The 22,550-nt window shown below is 53.4% G+C and overlaps 6 protein-coding genes across 6 annotated transcripts; 4 read left to right on the plus strand and 2 right to left on the minus strand.

Annotated features, from left to right (window-relative positions):
* Nucleotides 1-222: 222 nt before the first annotated feature.
* On the minus strand, nt 223-981 carry A1O3_08054 (uncharacterized protein; the record flags this gene model as incomplete). The annotated part of the gene is made up of 2 exons (XM_007738155.1): nt 223-756; nt 847-981. The coding sequence occupies 2 exons, from the start codon at nt 979-981 to the stop codon at nt 223-225; spliced, it is 669 nt and encodes a 222-aa protein (XP_007736345.1).
* A 1,576-nt stretch (nt 982-2,557) lies between these two features.
* Nucleotides 2,558-7,981, plus strand: A1O3_08055 (cytokinesis protein; the record flags this gene model as incomplete). Its single annotated transcript, XM_007738156.1, has 1 exon — nt 2,558-7,981. The coding sequence occupies one exon, from the start codon at nt 2,558-2,560 to the stop codon at nt 7,979-7,981; it is 5,424 nt and encodes a 1,807-aa protein (XP_007736346.1).
* Nucleotides 7,982-9,009: 1,028 nt separating this feature from the next.
* Nucleotides 9,010-10,960, minus strand: A1O3_08056 (uncharacterized protein; the record flags this gene model as incomplete). The annotated part of the gene is made up of 4 exons (XM_007738157.1): nt 9,010-9,915; nt 9,968-10,339; nt 10,399-10,528; nt 10,596-10,960. The coding sequence occupies 4 exons, from the start codon at nt 10,958-10,960 to the stop codon at nt 9,010-9,012; spliced, it is 1,773 nt and encodes a 590-aa protein (XP_007736347.1).
* A 1,690-nt stretch (nt 10,961-12,650) lies between these two features.
* Nucleotides 12,651-13,531, plus strand: A1O3_08057 (60S ribosomal protein L2; the record flags this gene model as incomplete). The annotated part of the gene is made up of 3 exons (XM_007738158.1): nt 12,651-12,699; nt 12,764-13,255; nt 13,308-13,531. 3 exons carry the CDS (start codon nt 12,651-12,653, stop codon nt 13,529-13,531), a joined length of 765 nt encoding a protein of 254 aa, XP_007736348.1.
* Nucleotides 13,532-14,504: 973 nt separating this feature from the next.
* On the plus strand, nt 14,505-15,442 carry A1O3_08058 (uncharacterized protein; the record flags this gene model as incomplete). Its single annotated transcript, XM_007738159.1, has 4 exons — nt 14,505-14,631; nt 14,696-14,863; nt 14,913-15,309; nt 15,370-15,442. 4 exons carry the CDS (start codon nt 14,505-14,507, stop codon nt 15,440-15,442), a joined length of 765 nt encoding a protein of 254 aa, XP_007736349.1.
* A 1,987-nt stretch (nt 15,443-17,429) lies between these two features.
* Nucleotides 17,430-21,934, plus strand: A1O3_08060 (adenosinetriphosphatase; the record flags this gene model as incomplete). The annotated part of the gene is made up of 3 exons (XM_007738160.1): nt 17,430-17,522; nt 17,611-21,645; nt 21,701-21,934. The coding sequence occupies 3 exons, from the start codon at nt 17,430-17,432 to the stop codon at nt 21,932-21,934; spliced, it is 4,362 nt and encodes a 1,453-aa protein (XP_007736350.1).
* Nucleotides 21,935-22,550: the final 616 nt, after the last annotated feature.

The following is a 22,550-nucleotide window of genomic DNA, read 5'->3' on the forward strand; positions in this document are numbered from 1 at the left end:
GGACCGTGGGGATGGTCAACAGTCATCTAGTCCGGTTCGCTGATCGCACTCGATAACAACTTCTGAGAGTGACCTGCCCGCGATCCGACCCAAATTGCTTCCTTCGTGATGCCAGAGATATCGTAAGAAGCCAGCTGGATAGCTTTCTGCCACAGAGGGCAGAGGTTGCAGGAGGAGAAAAAGAACATGACTCTGAACGCTGCATCTAGAGGCCTCTCGACATCATCTGCGCCCGCCTATGTCCATTATTCTGCCCGCCACAAGTTCATGTCCATCACCTTCGTCATCGCTATCGTCGCGGAAGCCTTCCTCTAGGTCGCGGCTCAAGCGTCGATTCGAGTCTGAGCCTGGATCGGCCGAACGACTCACGGTTCTAGTGGCAGCATTCATGTTTGCCAGTTGACGTTCCATCCCATCCCGTCGGCGACTGCGCTCCTGTACGTCGAAGCCGACCATGGCCTCGCCGGACTCCTCGTCAAAGAGTTCGGCATCGGCATTGACCACACTTTCGCGGCGGCGGAAGCGGTCCCGAAATGCCCACGTCGAGGGGAGGAAGAGGCGGAGAAACAGAGTGGACAGGCGGTCGCGGAGAGAAGAGGGTTGAAGGGCTTCGGGGAGATGCGACGACAGTAGGGAGCTGGATTGGAGAGGGAGGTATTGCGAATAGCGAGCGCGGTGTCGTCGATATAATGGTAATAGGGCGTGAAAGATGACCAGGTATAGCACGGCGGAGATGAACATGGGGAGGAGGATTGTCTGTAACATCGATGATTTTCGGTTAGTTTCTTGTCAACCCACACTTGTGTCATTGTCATTTAGTCGACAGCTTTGGTACAGTCTACGTACCCTCGCGAACTTCAGCAAGCCTGAGCCGGCCATCCTGCTGCTGGCGGTCTCGTGGGAGCTGACCGGGGCGGCTGCGGTGCCTTCGGTCGACACGATTGTGCCGGGCAATGAGCGCCTGAGGAACGAGGAACCCATTATGCCGCCATAGTCGGCGGCTCGATGGGGGAGGGGGGAGTGTGTAATGGGTCAGATATAGATGCCAGACGGAAGAGGAGGGTGTTGCAATTCAGTTGCCGATCGTGAAATTAGGGAGGCCCCAGCCCTGGTTGTTCTGGAGCGTCGATACGTTGCACGGACCGGAGGGCGAGCTCGAGTTGGTGGTCTTTAGTAGCTAGTGCCAGTGTCGCCTCCGGACTCCTCCTGGTGGGCGAGTGTCTTTTGGCGTCCTGCCACACTGCTACCGTTGGGGATGACAATTAACGGCGATTTACCTACGTGGAGCCAGTATTTTTAAGGTAATTGATCGTGTAAGCTATTGTTTCCTTCTTGAGAGTACTCCCATCACCAGGGGGCGTGGGCTGCCAGGTGGGATGTGACTAAGGTGCGTATAGGTAGGGCATCATAAGGGGAAATGGGTAAGTACATATCACCACACACTCTGTACTCCGTTCTCCGTACTCCGTACTGGAGGTCGCCCAGCAGGAAAAGGATAGGGATGCTAGTGGTGTCTAAATGCCTGCCTGAGGAACGGACTCCGTAAGGGGGTTGCCGAGGAGAGCCGCAGGAGCCGTAATAGTGCAGCAGTGTTAGTGGGCGACGATTCTATAGAGGGTTCGCGTTAGCATTTTAGCAGTCCCTTCCAGCCTAGCGGGCGTGGAAATCATTTATTTATTGGTTGGACTGTAGCACCGCAGCCGCTGTGAGGAATGAAGCATTGAATGGTGCTGGTGGCGCTGATTAGCATCCCTAGAGCCTGGAGCCTAGAGCCTAGAGCCTACAGGTAAGGTATGTACTCCGTCCGTAAAATCACATAAGAGATAGGTACTGAGGTGCCTAATTGCCCCTTGGACCGTTGACTGAGGTCTCGGGATCTGTGAGGCTAGACCTGCCAGTGGACGGGTGGTAGGCACTTTAGGTAGTACTACTGTAATTAGGCCATTTGCAGGCACGCCGCCAAACGGTGCCCAGGGACGAACTCTCTCCACCTGTTGACTTTTGACTGTATTTTGACCTGCTCGCAAACACCCCTGCGCTCTATCTGACCTCGCCCACCTGAACAGCACCCTCCACCATCCGTCAACGCCGTGCACAGGCATTTGAAGAACCCAAGTTCATGTTGAATCGTCTCTTTGTGCACGGGTTCTTTTGTCAACTTGCAGCACACCCGCGTCCTCTGTTCACCTCTGCATCGCCCCCAGCGCAACTCGAACGTCTGCGTCGACTCACTCTGTCCCCCCTGCATTGTCCGGCTCGTTGATTTACCGCTCGCTCGCTAGGCCATCCTTTGTGCCAATTCTTCGCAGGTCCGGCCGCACCACGTGCACGTCACCCTTCCTCCTGCCGAAACTGGGTGTTACCAGAATAACAGAGTACCAGAGGTCGCAGGCGCCATGCAAGGCTAGAGATCCCGTCCAGACACCCGACACCCGACGTCAGGAAAGAGTTATATTGAGGGAATTGCAGGTCTCAAGAGGTGGAACACCCCCTTCCGGGGTCTTTCAACTACACACATGATTCCCGTTGCCTCTTCTCAGCAGCAGCAGCACTGAGGATGCCCCCAATGACACAGACCGACAAGACAACCAGACAGTCTTCCTCCAGTAAGAGTTTCTTCCGACGCCATCGAGACAACAAAGTAGACAGTCGCTACGAGGCAAGTGGCGGACTCGAATCCACCAACGCCGGTGGCTCTTGGGGTTCGCGGCACTCGAAGAGGGAGTCGGTCGTCTCGAACGACGGCCAGGATGCCGATTCCTCTGGCCTGGCCATGACCGCTGGAGTCATCACCTCCATCCCCTACTCGACGACGTCGGACTCACATGCGCCCATATCGGTCGAATATTTACCGCGGGACGATCAGGTACCAACCAGAAGAGAGCCTCAACCACACCAACTTGCGCGAGGATCCGATTTTCATCAGTATCCTGCCTTCAACGGTGCTGCCAATGGTGCATCTCACCCAACCGGGCCTCGCCCGCCTCCACATTCCTCCAGTGTGAACGGGGTTACAATGGCGACAAGCCAGGGGGGGGATCGGGGAACCAAATATCAGCAATGGGGGAGGCCGGGCAGCAGTAACGGAGCGCAGCACGGGACGTACGATTCCGTCTCGACTAATGACTCCTATGCAGGGCAGAGAAGGTCGTTTGATGGCGCCAGTATCAAGTCAACTGCGTCGTCCGCAACGAGAGGGTCTAGCCTCTTCTCGTCCGAGAGCTCTTCTAGAACGGCAGTACCGTCACGCCAGGATTTGGACTCTCCAGTCACGGTCATCTCTCCCACCCATTCGAGACTCTCCAAACTCACCTCCCATTCCGGCTGGCCGGCGCAGCAATCTTCACCCTTCAGCTCAACCGCCTCCTTTACTCCCGCCGGCTTCTATCTTCCCAAGCCGCAGAGTGATGCTGAGGTTGAAAAGTTGTTTCTCCAACTTATGCATAAGCGTGGCTGGCAAAATCTTCCCGAGCAAGCCAAGCGGCAAATGATGGCATATGCCCCTGCCAAAAAATGGACTCTGGTTCACCAAGACAAATTGACGGAGTGGCAGGGCGAGCAGAAAAGGAGACAGCAAGCGAGACAGACCGGCACCATCGACGGGACCATTGCCCGCGATGTCGACGGCACACCCGAGTGGTATGTGCGGAGAATTGTGGACAACACTATTTCGTCGAAACAGCTCCAGAGCTTGAGTGTCAGTCTACGTACTCAACCGATCAGTTGGGTCAAGGCGTTCATCGAGGCCCAGGGACAAATAGCGTTGACCAATGTGCTGATGAAGATCAATCGACGTCAAGCCAACGGACCAACTCCGATGAACACCACCACCTCGGCCGATAAAGATCTCGACCGGGAATATGACATTGTCAAGTGTTTAAAGGCGCTGATGAACAACAAATACGGCGCTGACGATGCCTTGACCCATGAGCAGATCCCAGTGGCTCTGGCAACATGTCTCATATCTCCGCGCCTCACTACGAGAAAACTGGTCAGCGAAGTCCTGACCTTTCTCTGTCACTGGGAGGAAGGCGAGGGCCACCTCAAGGTGCTCCAGGCTATGGATCAAGTCAAGAATATGATCAACGAAAATGGCCGTTTCGATGCCTGGATGCGCATCGTCGAAGTCACGATCGACGGCAGAGGCAAAATGGGCAGCCTTGTGGGAGCGAGTGAAGAGGTCCGGAGCGGCGGCATAGGTATGGAAAATCTCTTGATGGAGTATGCTGTCGCAACATTGGTTCTCATCAACATGCTGGTGGATGCTCCTGAAAGGGACTTGCAACTGCGATGCCATATCCGGGCTCAGTTCATCGCTTGTGGGATCAAGCGGATCCTGGTTAAGATGGAGTCCTTCCAGTACGATGTCATTGACAAACAGATTACGAAGTTTCGCGAGAATGAAGCTATCGACTATGAGGATCTACTACAACGCGAAGGAAGCAGCATGGTGGACAGCATTGAGGGCGAAGTGAAGGATATGACGGATCCTATCCAAATCACCGACGCAATCATGTCAAAGATCCACGGCACAAGGACTCAAGACTATTTCATCTCGGCCATGCAACACATGCTTATACTCCGTGACAACAACCCAGACGAGCGATTGAGAATGTTTCAGCTGATGGATTCGATGCTCAGCTACGTGGCTATGGACAGAAGATTGCCGGACATGGACCTTAAACAGAGCTTGACCTTCACCGTTCAAAGCCTGCTGGACCGACTACATACGGACGAAGAAGCTCGGATTGCCTTTGACGAAGCCACGGAATCGAGGCAAATTGCCGAAGCGGCCATTGCTGAACGGGATGAGATGGCGGCGCAGATTGCCCTTGGTGCTGATGGCCTGGTCGATAAACTACAAAAGCAAATCGATGAGCAGGCAGGTATCATCGAGATGCAGGCCCGGCAAGCCGAGTCTCTCAAGTCCGAGGTGGCCGAACTCCAACGACTCCGGGCCCAGGAACTTCAGAGGAATGAACTGGAAACGAGGGAGCTGTACTTGATGCTTCGGGATGCCCAAGATGTTGCCGCTTCCCGAGCTGCCAAAGGGGGGGGAGCCGCAGTCCAAGATCCGACTCAAATGCAGGGTATCTTGGATCGAGAGAGGTTGATGGAGCGGCTAGAGCGGAATCTGGAGCGAACCAAAACCCAGTTCAAGCTCGAAGGGAAAGTCTGGGGCCAGACGGGACCCTCGGATCGACTTAGGGAGCTACGCGAACAGATGGACGATGCACTCGATGCCGATTTCCAGGAAAAGACACAACGGCATCTCACTAATAGTGTTATGGGAAGCGTGCACAGGAGTAACGCCCACAAGGGACCTCGGAGAGCTGCTCTGGAGGCTTTGGCGAATAGTGAGGACGCCAACTATGACACGGATGTTGAAGAGGAGGTCGTTTATGAGAAGCCTCGCCTGGTCGAATTTTCAAGACCCAAGATCAGCGCAGACCAACAAGCAAGCCTTCTCAGCGAGATCACTTCAAGGGTCAAGAAGACGGACGACGACAGTGATGACAATTCACCAGAAGGCGACGATGCTGGCGTTACCACGGGCCCTACGCATCCAAGTCTCGAGTCCGAATCGCCGCGAACACCTCCGGATGAGGTACAATTGGAAGCACAATTCAACGGGCCTCCTCCTCCGCCCCCGCCTCCGCCGCCTCCATCAGACTCTTCGACGCCAGCACTCATTCCCGGATTTGAGACTGGTGCTCCTCCTCCTCCTCCTCCTCCTCCACCACCACCACCGCCTCCACCTCCTGGTGGGATGCCTCTTTCTCCAGCCACACCATCAGCACCGGGTTTCACGGGAGGCCCGCCACCTCCTCCCCCGCCACCCCCTGGATCACTGCCCATGAGCCCGGTATCGCCCATACCTCCTCCACCAGGTGCTCCACCCATGCCGGGCGCGCAACATGGCCACTTCATGCCTCTATCACCGGTCGCGCCCATACCCATGCTAAAGAACGCCGTCATGCGTCCAAAGAAGAAACTCAAAGCCTTCCACTGGGACAAGGTCGATACGCCTCAAATCACAGTTTGGGCAGAGAGTGCCAAGGCTGAATCCCGAGAGGAAAAGTACCGTGAGTTGCAACGAAAGGGTGTCCTCGACGAGGTAGAGAAGCTCTTTATTGCAAAGGACGTCAGGATCATCCGAGGCGGCGCTGGCAAGGGCAAGGACGAAAAGAAGCAGATTATCAGCAACGACATGAGGAAGAACTTCCACGTCTCCATGGCGAAGTTTAAGAACGACTCATCTGATGATGTTGTACGAAAGATCATCCATTGTGACAGAGAGGTGCTCGACAATAACGTGGTGATGGATTTCCTCCAGAGAGAGGATCTCTGCAACATACCGGAAAACATTGCCAAGTTGATGGCGCCGTACAGCAAGGACTGGACAGGGCCGGATGCCGTGCATTCGAAGCGCGAACAGGATCCGTCGGAACTAACAAGAGAAGACCAGATTTACCTTCAGACTGCGTTTGAACTGCACCATTATTGGAAGGCCAGGATGCGCGCGCTCGCACTCACGAGGTCGTATGAGCACGAATACGATGAGATCTCTGGCAAACTCAAGCAAGTCGTCGACGTCTCCGAAGCCATTCGCGACTCTACTTCGTTGATGAGTGTGCTGGCCCTCATCCTAGACATTGGAAATTACATGAATGACTCGAACAAGCAAGCGTCAGGATTCAAGCTGAGTTCACTGGCACGCCTCGGCATGGTCAAGGACGACAAGAACGAGACTACTTTTGCCGACCTTATTGAGCGTATTGTTCGCAACCAGTACTCTCAATGGGAAGTCTTCGTCGAGGACATTGCGGGTGTTGTGATTGCCTCGAAGCTCAACGTGGACCAGTTGCTCCAGGATGCGAAGAAATACATCGACAACATCAAGAACGTGCAAGCCTCGCTCGACGCCGGTAATCTGAGTGATCCTAAGAAGTTCCATCCTCAAGACCGTGTTGCCCAAGTTGTACAAAGGTCCATGAAGGATGCGCGGCGGAAAGCGGAACAACTTCAGCTTTTCCTAGAAGAGACATCAAGGACTTACGATGACATAATGACCTACTTTGGTGAGGACAATCTCGATGAGAATGCTAGACGAGATTTCTTCAGCAAGCTGGCCGGCTTCGTGACAGAGTGGAAAAAGTCACGGGACAAGAACATGACCCTGGAAGAGAAGAAGCGGCGTCTCGAGGTGAGCATGGCTAGAAAGAGAGCCCAAGTCTCTACGAATGCCAGCGGTGGAGCGAGCGGGTCAGAAACCCCAGGCAGCCCACCAGCCAATGGGGCCATGGAAACCCTCCTTGAGAAGCTTCGGGCTGCTGCACCACAGGTGAAAGACCAACGCGATCGACGGCGACGGGCTAGATTGAAGGAGCGACATGATCAAAGAATTGCTAGTGGCCAACAACTACCTGATCTGCCGGTCAAGGAAGGCCTGGAAGAAGACCAGACTCTCGAGAGCGTGGGGGAAAAGCCCAATGAGGACAGCCTCAGTCCGGAAGACGGCACCACTCGCAAAGGGGATGTAAGCGAGAGCGAAGACGTTGCTGATCGAGCCTTGAAGGCTCTCCAGGAAATGAGAAGTTCTGCTCCGTCGGCTGGGGAGGAAATCGACGTTCGAAGACGAAGGGAAGGGGCGGACGAGGAGCGGAAAAACCGGAGGATGAGACGACGGACGGCACATCAGAGCAGTACTATCGCCAAAGATTCTGTCCCTCTCCAGCCACCAGTCGAGGCCCAAGGAGACGAGCCTGCCGGTGATAAACGCGCATCCAACCCCGACGGTACCGATGGCAACACCTCGACAGATGACAAACGGTCATCTGGAGCCACTTTGAGCCCGGTGTGGACCCAGCCGCCGCCAGCCATCATTGTCAGTTCGACGCCGGATGACGAGCCTTCCCAAGAGGCTGGCCAGACAAAGAGTGAAGACGACGCAGGTACAAGAGTTGGGAGTGAGACGTGATAATGGCTGTCTGTCGCTGAGTGAATATGTAATGGCTTGGTTGACACGGCTTTGTTTTGGATGGGGGACCTCCACCGGGGTCCCCCTGGGCTCTGCCTGTCATTTTCTTCCTGCGTTTCTTCAAAGAGATACCCCCAACTTTACTGCTCAGAAGCATATCTATTCTATGTTATGTTTGTCGGAGGCCGGGAAGCTATCACCCGGACGGATCCAGCGATGAGTCGACGGGCACCACTGCATTGAATTGAATCATTGGGTTTGGTGTGGTCCCTGCAGCTGGTCGAGTCAGTTCTAGGAACAAGGAGGCCACGCGTTGCTTTGGATGAGATGGTGTCGCGAGATCTTGTTGTGCTTGTGACCCTGGGGCGAGAAAGGAGAGGGAGAGAGGGAGACGGAGAGTCCGAGACACTCTGGGAGTACTCACAACTACTTGTTCACCTATACCACCTCGACCTTACTTAGCTTGTTCAATTAATTGTCTTATATGTTCATGCATGTTCTGGACACTAGACTCCGGCTCCGGTTCTAGTATAGAGATAGGCTGGGCATGTTGGAAAGACGAACACTTCCTCAGCACTTTGCAGGCAGGCAGGCAGGCACTCAACATGTTTTCAACCGGTACCAATTCAGTCAGCTACAGTAACAGACAAGTGGTGTGATCCCATTTCCCCTCCATCAAGAGCTTGACATCCAGACTTAGCTTCGTATGTTCTGTCCTCCTAACAGTCTAGGCCTATCATAACTCTAAACGTAGCTCTACGACCGTCGGTACAAGACTCATCAAACAGCTTTTAGACTAGCAGGTGTTGGAGCCGTAGAATCCGTACACCGTTGGCCTTATACCTGCCGCTGCCGCTGCCGCACACGTAAATAGAGACATATCTTCTCCGTGCAGTCTTGCACCCCCCTTCAGTTCGACGTCGAGGCTCCCACGCTCCCCAACGCTGTCAAATCCCATCACATCTTCTCCGCCTCAGGTTATTGCGCCGCCAACCCTCCGACATCTCGAACCGGGCAAAGGCTGGCCCTTATGATATGTGCGTAGGTTCCGCGGGCATCGGCGCGGGCGGGGGAGAAAGTAATGAACCATTGTTTTCCGGGACATCGAGTCCATTCGTGACACTGGGAACACCATTGCTGCCTTTTGATGCTGGAGTCGCTTGCGTGGTACCCATAACAACCTCAGCAGTCGGCGCGAGTGCTGCTTTGCCATCATTTTCCGCCGGCGCCAATCCATCGCTGGAATTGGAGATACCAATCGTGACTGGTTGAACCGGTGGGTGCTGCTGGATCTCTTGAGGCGGTTCTTCACTCTTTCGATATCTCAACTGCACCACCAGACTCTCCTGGGTATTATCGTCCTCTCCCAAGTCGTCCGGCTCGACTACTTGATCGCTCATTGCTTCATCCTCATCTTCGGCGTCAAAGTCCGGCTCTGAGTCATCGGGCTCGTCCTCATTTCCACTCCACTCCTTCCCCGATGATTGAGCCTCGTCGCTTTCCGAGTCTACGTCGTCTGGATAAGTCTTCTTTGCCGGCTTGACGGCTCGACCCGACCTCGATGTGCGGAAGCCTCGCCCATTTGGGGCCGTGCCAGGCATGTCTTCGCTGGTTTCCGTAAAGTGACCCTCCCCGGTTGTCTTTTCCAACTCTTTGCGCTGGTCGACAAGTATACTCTCGCCGTATACTCCCCCTACTCGAGATTTGACTTGCCTGCCACTCGCAGTGACCGTAGGTCCCGCTTCCAGAGGGGTAGCAATGCCGGAGTTTCGTGCAGACCGCCGGCTAGAGAGTCCATCAGACCCGTCCTCATCGTCCGAAAATGTATATCTCATCCTCTTGCCCCGAGTTCGTCCTTCATACATGGAGAATCCGGGATCCGGTCGCGTAAATGCGGCTTTGCGGGCCAGGCGGTAATCCCGCCGTCGGCGCTTCTAAGGCCTGTGTCAGCAGCTATCTCACCCGTGGATTCGCGCAGCCACAAACCTCTTCACCAGCCTCAAATCTGGGAACAGCCGATCGTAGCTTGTCAGCAATTAACTTGGAGTTCGAGGTGTGCTCTTCGCCGAATTTGTCTGCCAACGCCTTGACATCCTCAATTGATCCCGCAACGCTGAACCAGGTGTTGGTTTTTGCAGTTTTTCCATCGTTCTCCCTATATATCCGGAAATGTGAATCTTCCAATCCCTCGATCAGCCAGTACTTCCGTCGATATTGATCTGAGAACCAGGGCTGAACACTGCGTGGCTGATTCCGATCGTCGTCGCGACGGGTTTGTTTGTATGATTCTTTGATGAGACCTTGCACTGCCTCTGACGAATTGAGTGACCACAGAACCAGGGCCTTCAGCAGACTCAGCTGTGTAGACAAAGAAAATCAGTAACGCTTCAGATGACGCGTGACAGTAAGCGGCGTACCCGTTCTTCCGGTGTCATGTTGTTAAAGTTCTTCCCGCCATGTAAAGGATTGACGCTGTTCCACACAGTTGGCCATTGATTGTTGTTTGCTGAGATGGCATCTTCGAGTGCTCGGCCATAGTGTCCTCGTCTGTCGCGATGTTAGACTCCTCCAACTGTTGTCACAATCAATTGCAGCCATGTTATGGGGAACTGACTCGACATCCTTCTTTCTGTTCAACACCAGACCCAAGAGCGCGCACAAGAGTCTCTCGACTTGTTCGTCCGGGCGGTCACCAGAGACGCCCCGTTCAATGTCTTGCGGACCATAATGTGGCAGGGACTTGGGGAACGCGTCGTGAAATCTACTCCGAAACATAACAATCACGGCAATCGCCTCATTGTCGGCGAGAGTATATTCGTGCGGAGGGGAAGGGGCGCGTTTGGGAGGCTCTGGCGTGGGTTCCTTGGGCGCAGGCTTGAAGTAACGAGCCAACCCGGTGGGTTTCGTCATTCGTTGGACCATCTCTTCATCCTCGGAAGATGGAGCTGAGGATAACGAGGAAGAATCCGAGTCGTCCATAGCGACGGTGCCGAGGAGTCTGCACAAGAATATAGCAAGTCGTGTCGCGTTGTATTGGGAAGGTGCGAATGTGGACGTGGATGCGTTGGGCAAGTGGCAGGCACGGGTGGAGGTGGATTTCACAACTTGAACTGGTCAAGTCAAGCGGTCAGCGAGCACAAGTGAGCTAAAGTCTGAACTTGGCGCGTGAAAGCTACATGAACGCGTCTGGGACAAATTATTCCATCTATCATTCCAGGCACAGCGAGGCCTATATCCTGTCTTCTAAACTCCCGGCTGCAGTGTTGGCGAGAGCTTGACCTGCAGGGCATCCTGTGAGCCTTTGATCTCTCTGGACCTTTCGTGAGATACCTGGCTCTTCGACTGTTGGAGGGTATCCCAGCCGTGATTTGGCTGTTGAGCAACCGCATGTGCCAAGCGCGCCCCTTTCCACTGGGATTCCGCCAACGTGGCCCTTATATCCGTACTCTCCAGTCCTGGTCGCCGGTGCCTATTCGGCTGCCTTTCTCGCACATTTGTTTCCGCTGTCACTTGCGAAAGAGCCCTGCTATCCTCATTTCCCCGCGTCAGGATTTTGAGCCTCGCCTGAGTTTCGGTGGGAATTCTCTGTTGCGGCAGAGGACGCGGGCTTCTCCGATTGGGATCCCAGTAAATAGTCTGATATGAGATCTCGTCTTTCGCATACCTTCTGTCTGGACGAGCTGCGTTGGCTAGGATATGCGTCGCTCTATCAGTCGACACGATGCAGCTTGACAGTCTCGCGTTTTGGGAGCTGATCCAGAGCAAGAGACCTTCTAGCGAAGGGTTCGGTGCAGCCGTGGTAGTCCCATTGCGGCGAATGCCCCAATGTTCATGTCGCCTGGCTCAGCTAGACTCCTTCAAGAATTGCGACGCAGAAAGAAGCCCACGATCGCCAGGTCAAGGATCTGCCACCCTGGTAATGCCTAGCGACATTGAGCTTGACGCCATTGCCGTAGTCTCTGGCGAATGTGCGGAACGGTGACTGGTATTGAGGGTATCACTGAGCTGAGAAGCTACGCTGTTCAGCTCAGTGTCGATCTAAATATCGATGTAAATCTGGCCGCCTCAGTTATTGGACAGGCCGATCCCAGGCCCTGCAACTCAACCATGGTAGATCACCCACCCTCAAACTTGTGTGTCTGCCTACCTTGTCAAGTACCGGAGCCACGTTTCAGTACAGAGGAATACTCAGAATGAAGCAGGAATCGTGAACGCTGGGTTTCCTCCACTGGTGCTTGATAAACCGACTTGATCATGAGATGGGTGCCGATGTTTTTCAGTCTGGCGGTTTGCAAGCGCCTGTAGGCTGTCCACTCAGGTAGACTCCGCTGCTATGCAATTTCAAGAGCCGCGACCAAGAGCGTTGAGGGCAAGATGCAATGCAGTGGCGTGTCCTAGAGAACTTGATGGTGAACTTGAAGTCGCCAACCGCCAAGACAGTGAGTTCCAAGCGAGGATGTTGCCGCCCTAATACCTGCAGTCACGTGCAGAGTTTGCGCCAAGAGTTACGCTGGGCTATCCTCTTTTGGGAAATTCCCGCACACAGAATCCAGGACCTCCAAATTTCTGAATCTCAGCTTGAACACTCGTCGTCGTCCGATCATCAACATCTGCCAGGTAAACTACCTGCCGACGGAATCAACCCATCTCTTGCTCACCTTAGCACAGGATGGGTCGCGTCATCCGAAATCAGAGAAAGGGCAGAGGCTCAATCTTCAGTATGTCCATTTCCAACAAGGGCTCCGATTCCCTTGCCCACATTGTACTGATATTCGTCTATAGCTGCCAACACCCGACTCAACAAGGCGCCGGCCAAGTTCCGAACCCTCGACTATGGCGAGCGACATGGATACCTTCGCGGTACCGTCACTGATATCATCCACGACCCCGGTCGTGGAGCGCCTTTGGCCCTGGTCAAATTCAGAGACCCCTATGCCTACAAGCACCGAACCGAGACATTGATCGCCGTGGAAGGAATGTATACTGGACAGTTCATCTACGCCGGAAAGAACGCCAACTTGTCGGTCGGCAACATTCTGCCATTGGGTCAAGTCCCTGAGGGTACCGTGGTAGCGAACGTTGAGGAGAAGACCGGTGATCGGGGCGCTTTGGGACGGACATCTGGCAACTATGTTACCGTTATCGGACACAACCCAGATGAGGGCAAGACCCGAGTGAAGCTGCCCAGTGGTGCGAAGAAGGTGGTTCTCAGCACTGCCAGAGGAATGATTGGTATTGTTGCAGGCGGTGGACGAACCGACAAGCCCATCCTGAGTACGTTGCTACGAAACAATAGCTGTGAAGTATATACTGACGATCAATACAGAGGCATCTCGCGCAAAGCACAAGTTCGCAGTCAAGCGCAACTCGTGGCCCAAGACTCGTGGTGTTGCCATGAACCCTGTCGACCATCCCCACGGTGGTGGTAACCATCAACATATCGGCAAGGCTTCCACCATCTCGAGATACGCCGCCCAAGGTCAAAAGGCTGGTCTCATTGCTGCCAGAAGAACCGGTTTGCTCCGTGGTACCCAGAAGACGAAGGATTAGGGCTGAGTGGTGCATTGGGTGTCCAAAAGGGTGTGATTGTGTTACGACTTCCTTAACCGCAGCATTATGGGAAGCCTTCAGATATCTGGCAATGGAAAGCCCATTGAGGCACTTCCAATACAGATAGCTACAGAATAGAAGCGCTACCACTGAACCTTTGACCAAGATCTGTCTCAGGAGAATCGGCGGGGAAATGCCTCATGTGCTCTCCAGTCCCAAGATCCAAATCTTATCTACTGTACGATCCCCTGTGTCTATCAGCGTCACCTGTTGCGGCGCAGCTTTGGCGCAATTTCCTGCTAGAATAGAGACAGCCAATATCTGATCTGCCATCTGGGCTGCCAATGCCATTCTGGTGCATGCCCGGCTCCAAACCTATCCAAGTGGGGAGGCCAGCGCTGCGACAAGCTCCCTATCCGTATTGTGGGAGGTGTGCCAGAGAAACTGCCAGAGCAGTGTCAAGCCAATGCAAACGGCAGGCCACGGCCCAATCTAGGCGGCTTGGTGGCGTTGCTTGTTTCAGAGGTGGTGCCAGGTCAGGGGTAGGCGACGGAAGCCAGTGGTTCCTGTTGCGTTTTTCCAGGACCGGGTTACTACCAAACACTACTGCTGTTGAAAAGGTTGCGCGTCACGATCGCCATTGCCAGCTTCGAGCGATAACAGTCGGCTGCAGAGTGTGTTTGCGCCTGATCCTGTTGGATTGTCCATTCTTCCTTGTTCATCTCGTTAAGCGCAGACACTCGTTTTATGTCCTATCCTGCCACCACTCGCCTGACTTTTCTTTTGTCGCCTAGGACTGCCCTCGCTGCATTCCAGCCAGAATTCCATAGTCTGACTGATCCGGGACACTCCGTCGCGCATCGAGCCATAAAAGAATATCAACCTCTTTCACCTATCCTTACGTCCACGTTTTCTTGCATCTAAGAACCTCTCGCTTGGTCCAGAGCCTGCACACCAACGCGCGGTCTACATCATGAATGTCAATAAAAAACTCGACCGCTTTAAACAATGGGCAGGCGAGCGCATGGGTGGGGAGGTGAAGACCAATGTGTCGGATGACTTCAAAGCACTCGAAGTCGAAATGGGCTTGAGGCAGGAAGGTACGGATGGCACTCGCAGCGCGCCCGCCCACATATGAAGAGCAAAACTGACCGTCCCTTGTAGGGTTGGAGAAGATGCAAAGATCCACGAACGCCTATATCAAGGCCATCTCCAAGCGATCCGAAGTAGAGGGCAAGGAGAAGACACTACCGATTGCATATATGGGAGGCACTATGATCTCCCATGGCGAAGATTTTGAGCTCGATTCGGAGTTTGGACAATGTCTCAACAGTGCGTCCTGCCTTGGTGGACTGTCGTTCAGCAGCTAATCTCTGAGTAGTGTTTGGCCGGACGCAAGAGAGGTTGGCTCGGGCTCAGGAGGCATATATCGCCAGTGCCACCTCCTCGTGGTTGGAATCCCTGGAACGATCCCTGGTCCAAATGAAAGAATACCAGGCAGCGCGGAAGAGACTCGAGACAAGGCGACTGGCCTATGACACATCACTGGCAAAGGTGCAGAAGGCCAAGAAGGAGGACTTCCGGGTTGAGGAAGAATTACGCAATCAGAAGGCCAAATACGAGGAGTCAGCCGATGATGTTTTCAGAAGGATGGAAGACATCCGCGACGCCGACCCGGAGAGCGTTGCGGATCTTGGTGCTTTCCTAGATGCCGAACTGGCTTATCACGACAAGTGCAGAGAGGCACTTTTGCAATTGAAGTCCGAATGGCCAGCAAGGTAGGTCCTTTTACCGTGCTCCATGCCTGGACATGACTGACAGAGTTGCACAGGTCACAGCCACAAAGTCGTGGTAGCCGTCCAACCCCTCGCTCCAGATCAAACACCGTTCGCTCTTACACGCAGCATGTAGAACCAGTGGAAGAAATACCAGCAGTTGAAGTCCGCCCGCCGATTAAATCCACTCGAATACAGACGGGTCGGTATGCGGAAAATGCGATGGCCGATTATTCTCCTGGTCTATCAGCACGACCGAACTTTGCTAGGGCCACTACAATGGACAGCGCGTCTCTATCCAGCCGAGATCTATCCTCAGGGAATCAGCCTCGAATGGTTAGAGTACCTAGTGATTCTCTAACAATCCGTACCGCCCGGTCACAACTCCGGAATGTAGAGGAGCAGGATGTTTTTGCCGACGACTCAGGATCTTACACAAACAGCAGCCCTGACCACGGCTATGGAGAACGATCCGTTTCTCCTGCAACTTCGCATGGCAGCGGACCATTCACACCATCGACTGGGAAAAAGAGTGCTGCACCACCTCCACCACCGCCGTCGCGTGCTAAAAAGCCACCTCCACCGCCTGTTCCTGCAAAAAGGACTGTCCTCACCTGAGGTCAGGTTGGATGCCACATCTGTTGGAGGACCGTCCCGGCGGAGTGGGTGCTGGTCGGACGTCAGCTAGCTCTTGCATAGCAAGTGTAGAAGACCATTCAAAACACTCTGGATGCCGAATTCTGTATATAATGGTTAGAACGCCGGCATGATGATGAACTGTATCACGCAGAGACTCCTTACTTTCCATTTCTCGTTCAGTAGCACAAAGTTGACAGCTTTCATCCAGACTGTAGAGCTCTTCCAATCCAACCGGGAAAGATTCATCGAAGATGTCTTCGTCTTCATCAACTTGTCTTATATCCCGGTTCAATTCTGCTCGGCACTATCACGGAGCATTGCTACGAGAGAGACGATCGTTGAGCGCAACCGTATATGCACTCTATGATTGGATTCTATAAAGGAGGCTATCCGTCGGATATGTAAGAAGATTCGTAGGGAGTGCGGAGCAGATGTCGAACCTGAAGGCCACATGCGTTCTCGAAACTGTCCCAAGCCTCAACTAGACATGATCAAGTGATCTGGAACAAACACCTCAATCCTTTAGCTGCATTGTAAAAAGACTCACCCAAAACCCACCTTCAGGCCATCCCAGGACAGGCTCAGACTGATGAACCGACGTGAGGGTTGATCATCAATTTCAACACAAGTCCAAAAGATTGACATGCGCTCTATGTGTTGAGCCTCGATTTAGTTCAACTCTAAAAATAATGAATTAACAAAAATAAAAAATAAACCGCCCGAGATCAGGGGGTTAATAGAAATTGAGAGAGATGGGATTCGAACCCATGCAGGTTTCCCTACGAGAACCCTCAAGACTGGTTAACAGTCCAAGTCGTAAAACTTGAGTCACGCGCCATAACCGCTCGGCCACTCTCCCCATCAGCTCCATGAATTATAGAGCATTATTTTCAGGCAAAAATTGAGCAATATGATATATATCCCTATAAGCTAAATATTACTAATCAGTCTTGGCATTGTACTAGCCAGAAGGAGGTTCGTGGAAGTTGCCTGTCTGGGAGGAGGTCGCGACGAGCGCCAGTCACGTGACATTTCGCCAAGTTTCCGCGAGGAGCGACTCCGTAGGACTAGGAGCAAACGTGCAGCGGTCTTCAGGTTTGGGTGTCACATCCTCCTTGCGAAGGGCCCCTCCAATCGCGAAAATCATCATCAACGCGTCGACAATCATCTTCTTCCATCTCGGCCGATCAGAGCTTGGTCGCAGAACCACCTGAGGAGGGCGCCCGAGTACCGCAGGCAACTCTTCGTCCTCTCTTTACGCCATCCCACCGCAAACGCCCCAGCCTCAGCCGAATCACCACGAGTCCTTCACCTGCACTCTGTCGCCAAGTTCGTCCATCGCGACAAAGCCGCTTCAATCCCTACCACCGAAGACTGATAGACAACGTAGTGACTGGGTTTATATGGTCTAATAATAAGTCACCGATATCCTTGACAAGACACCTCTCGAGCTGGCATTTTTCACCCGCGACTGATCAGTCGCCATGGCTTCCGTCCAGCCTGCGCCCATGGTGCAGGCCAATGTCCCACCACTACCATCCAATCTGTCTCCAGCGCAGGTCCAGGAGGTGTATCAGGTAAGGAAGAATTTTGAAGCCACGCTCTCACCTCACTTCACATGGCTTGAATATTTCCCGTTCCGTGACTGTACTAACAAATCCACAGAAATTCCAACGCATGAAGGCCCAAAATGTCCCCGAAACTGATCCCGAATACATGAAAGCCCACCGGTTCCTCACTGCTGTCCAACAGCAACAGAACTTCCGCAAGATGGCTGCGATGCAGCAGGCTCAAAAGCAGCAGCAACTCCAAGCCCAACAACAACAGCAGCAGCAGCAACAGACACAACTTCAGCAGCAACAGCCTCAGCAATCTCAGCAGCCTCAGCATAACCAGGCCCACAGTCAACAGTCGAATGGAAACTCAACCGGTCCGACAACCAACGGCACTGGTAATGCACAGGCCGATACCACTGGTGCCGCTGTAAACGGAACGCCCTCATCTGGGTCCAACCAACCCACCGCCATCAACAACACCCAAGGGCCGGCGGCACAGGCGCAACGCGTGGTGTCGCAATCCAATGGGAGCTTCACACCGGAACAGCTGAACCTGTTAAGGACGCAAATCTACGCATTCAAGATGCTGTCAAAGAACATCGCACTACCAGTGAAACTGCAGCAGCAACTATTCCCTTCCGCTAAGCAGCAAGCAGCCACGCCGTCAGATGGCGCTGTAGCGGATGATAAAGTGTCCGACGCTGTCACCGAGCCCAAGGAGGTCGTCACGAACGAGCTTGCCCGAGCAAAGTCATTCTTCGAGACCTATCAATCCCCATATGATCTTCTTGCAAAGGCAATAGGTTACCAAGATCATACACAGCGCTCCAAGCGGTTGAAGATCCCTGGCATTTTGCCAGCAGGCATTGATGTCGAGCAAGTTCGCGAAGAACAAGAACGACTTCTTTATAATCGGGTCCAGGCTCGCAGGGCAGAGCTAGCCTCCCAACCCGCGAACATTGGATCCTGGGACACTAGTCAATCAAGCGATCCTGCTATTGATGGAACATTGAAGATTAAGGCCCTGATTGAATTCAAGAAGCTGTCTTTGCTTCAGAAGCAGCGCGATCTCCGCCGCGACATCCAGCAGGACTTGTACTACTACGACAATCTTGCCATGACCGCCAACAGATCACTGCACCGTAGGATGAAGAAGCAATCTCTCCGCGAGGCTCGCATTACTGAGAAGCTTGAAAAGCAACAGCGGGACGCACGAGAGAACAAGGAAAAGACCCGCCAGTCCAACCACCTGCAATCAATAATCGCTCACGGCCAAGAAGTCCGCAATAATGCCATCAGTCAACGAGCTCGAGTCCAGAAGTTGGGCCGATTGATGGTCACACATCATCAGCATATGGAGCGTGAAGAGCAAAAGAGGATTGAGCGCACCGCTAAACAACGTCTGCAAGCGTTGAAGGCCAACGATGAAGAGACCTACTTGAAGCTTCTTGGGCAGGCCAAAGATTCTCGTATTACTCATCTCCTCAAGCAGACCGATGGCTTCCTGCAGCAGCTTGCCGCATCAGTGAGGGCGCAACAGCGCAATGCTGCCGAGGCGTGGGGCTCAGAAGACAAATACTTGGATGAGCAAGAGGAAGAGGAAGGCGAGTCCGAAGATGAGGACGGCCGCGGCAAGGTCGATTACTATGCCGTCGCTCATCGTATCAAGGAGGAAGTCACTGCCCAGCCTTCGATACTGGTTGGTGGTACGTTGAAAGAGTATCAGCTCAAAGGTCTGCAGTGGATGATTTCTCTCTTCAACAACAACCTTAATGGGATATTGGCCGACGAAATGGGTTTGGGAAAAACCATTCAGACGATCAGTCTGATCACCTACCTAATCGAAAAGAAACGCCAATTTGGTCCGTTTTTGGTCATTGTTCCGCTCAGTACCCTCACCAATTGGAATTTGGAGTTTGAGAAATGGGCGCCGTCAGTCAGCCGTATCGTGTACAAGGGACCGCCAAACACCAGGAAACAACAACAAATGAGGATCCGACAGGGTAATTTCCAAGTGCTACTGACGACTTATGAATACATCATCAAGGATCGCCCAGTCCTGAGCAAGATTAAATGGGTCCACATGATCGTGGACGAAGGCCATCGCATGAAGAATGCCGAGTCTAAATTGAGCAGCACCATCACTCAATACTACACGACGCGTTATCGGCTCATTTTGACGGGCACACCGTTGCAAAACAACCTCCCGGAATTGTGGGCGCTGCTCAATTTCGTGCTACCTACGATTTTCAAATCTGTTAAGTCGTTCGACGAATGGTTCAACACTCCATTTGCCAACACTGGCGGCCAAGACAAGATGGAATTGACTGAAGAAGAACAGCTGTTGATCATTCGCCGTCTCCATAAGGTGCTCCGACCGTTCTTGCTCCGTCGTCTCAAGAAGGACGTTGAAAAAGATCTTCCTGACAAACAAGAGCGTGTCATCAAATGTCGCTTCTCTGCGCTTCAAGCCAAGCTCTACGTGCAATTGATGACGCATAACAAGCTGGTGGTGACCGACGGGAAAGGTGGCAAGACTAACATGCGTGGTCTCAGCAACATGTTGATGCAGTTGAGGAAACTATGCAACCATCCTTATGTCTTTGAACCCGTGGAAGATCAAATGAACCCTGGAAGAGGCACTAACGACTCCATCTGGCGGACCGCTGGCAAGTTCGAGCTCCTTGATAGGATTCTGCCCAAGTTCCGTGCGACTGGCCATCGTGTCTTGATGTTCTTCCAAATGACACAGATCATGAACATCATGGAAGACTTTTTGCGATTGCGAGGGATTCAATATCTCCGTCTCGATGGTGGCACGAAGTCCGAGGACCGTTCTGAACTGCTTCGCCTGTTCAATGAACCCGGGTCGCCCTATTTCTGCTTTTTGCTCTCAACTCGTGCCGGTGGGCTAGGTCTGAACCTGCAGACTGCAGACACCGTCATCATCTATGATTCGGACTGGAACCCTCACCAGGACTTGCAGGCTCAGGATCGTGCACATCGAATTGGACAGAAGAACGAGGTCCGAATCCTACGTCTTATCAGCTCCAACTCGGTGGAAGAGAAAATCTTGGAGCGCGCTCAGTTCAAGCTTGACATGGACGGCAAGGTCATTCAGGCCGGTAAATTCGACAACAAATCCACCAACGAAGAACGTGACGCCTTCCTGAAGACCCTGTTGGAATCAGCCGAGGCGGCTGAGCAGGCGGGAGAAGATACAGAAGAAATGGACGACGACGACCTGAACGAGATCATGGCGCGTACTGACAACGAGCTGGTGCTCTTCAAACAGATGGACAAGGAACGGAGCGAGACCGATCTGTATGGGCCAGGGCGCCCGCTTCCTCGCTTGATGGGCGAGAGTGAACTTCCGGACATCTACATGGCCGAAGACAGTCCCGTTCAAGAGGTTGAGGAGGAGTACACCGGCCGCGGTGCTCGTGTCAAGACACAAGTCAAGTACGACGACGGTCTGACCGAAGAGCAATGGCTTGCAGCGGTGGACGACTCTGACGACTCTATCACTGAGGCAGCAAAGCGGAAGGCTGCACGAATCGACAAGAGACGATCGAACAAGATGAAACGCGAACGTGACGCCGTAGGTGGGGCTTCTTCTCCCGAAGAACAGGAGAGTTCCGAGGAAGAACCTGAGCCTCAGCCCAAGAAGAAGGGCCCGCGGAAGTCGGCGGGTCAGAAGCGCAAGGGTGATGATATCGAAGAGGAAACGCCGGCGTCAAAGCGGAAGCGTGGCAGACAACCGAATAGAGTGTCTTCCGACCCGCTTACCAGCGCCGAACGAAGTGCATTGCAGAAGGCGTTGAAGGCGATCTTTGAGTCAATCAAAGCGTTGGAAGTACCGGACTCAGACCCCGAGGAACAATCTGAAGAAGAGGATGAGGACGAGCCACCAACGCGACTCGTCATTGGCCCATTTCTGGAGCTGCCGCCGAAGAAACTGTATCCTGATTACTACAATTTCATCCAGGAGCCCATCGCCATGGACATCATTGAAAGGCGTATCAGCAACCACCAGTACACGAGTTTGAACGATTTGAGCAAGGACATCGCCCTCTTGGCGAAAAATGCGAAGACATACAACGAAGACGGCAGCATGATCTACAATGATGCGATTGCCATTGAGGTAAGCCCACTACTGACCTAGGTATAACATAAGACTCTTGCTAAGATGGGACTAGAATCACTGCAACGAAGCAATCGCGAAACAGATCGCCCAGCACCCAGGCCTCGCGCTTAGTGGAGATCGAGGCGCTCACGATGGCGAATCCACGGCAGCAGGGTCGGCTACTGGCACACCACGAGGATCTGTCGCACCGACAGGAGGAACCAAGCTGAGGCTGACACTGGGAGCTGGCGGAAATGGAATTTCTACGAACGGAACGACGAGCGGAGCCGCGAGTGGAACGGAGTAATGTACCATTGTACGATAACGAGGTCACCGCGAACGCAGACAGGCAAGCGGTCCAATTGTCATGGTGGTTTTGGAGGGCGTTCTTCGATTTGTTATGCATTTGGCACGGTGCCGCTGGGGTGAATATGGGCATACAGAGGGGAGGCAGAAGGGTGTTTCCCTCTCAGCATGCTCGCAAGCGGTTCGACAGGATGCGTTGCTGCTCCTGCAGTAAATCAGGCGAACCATGCATAGGCTGGGAGAATAGTCGAGATACTTCATACTCGGTATAGGGTGGTTAGATTGCTGAGGCTGCGTCTCCGTCTCGTTCTCGAGAGCGATGGGAGATGTTTGAATGAGCTATAGCGTGTTGAAACGACACAGTAATCACCTGTGGACCTAGTAATAACAAGATTCAATTGATAGAGGGAAAGGGGCAGAGAGACGCGCAATGGATGGATGGACGGATGGATCTATCAGTGTCTCGGTGTCTCGAATTGTCTGTCACAGTCGACGCGGCGCCCTCATCAGCCCGCCGCCTGCGGGCCACAGCTGCGCCAGCCTCAAGCCGGTCCCTGAACAACCTCAACACCAACCAACTAACTGTTCTCTTCTGTCCACGCAATCCCTCTTTGTCA

This window comes from Capronia epimyces (genome assembly GCF_000585565.1).
Source record: "Capronia epimyces CBS 606.96 chromosome Unknown aczIQ-supercont1.7, whole genome shotgun sequence".
Lineage (NCBI taxonomy): Eukaryota > Fungi > Ascomycota > Eurotiomycetes > Chaetothyriales > Herpotrichiellaceae > Capronia > Capronia epimyces.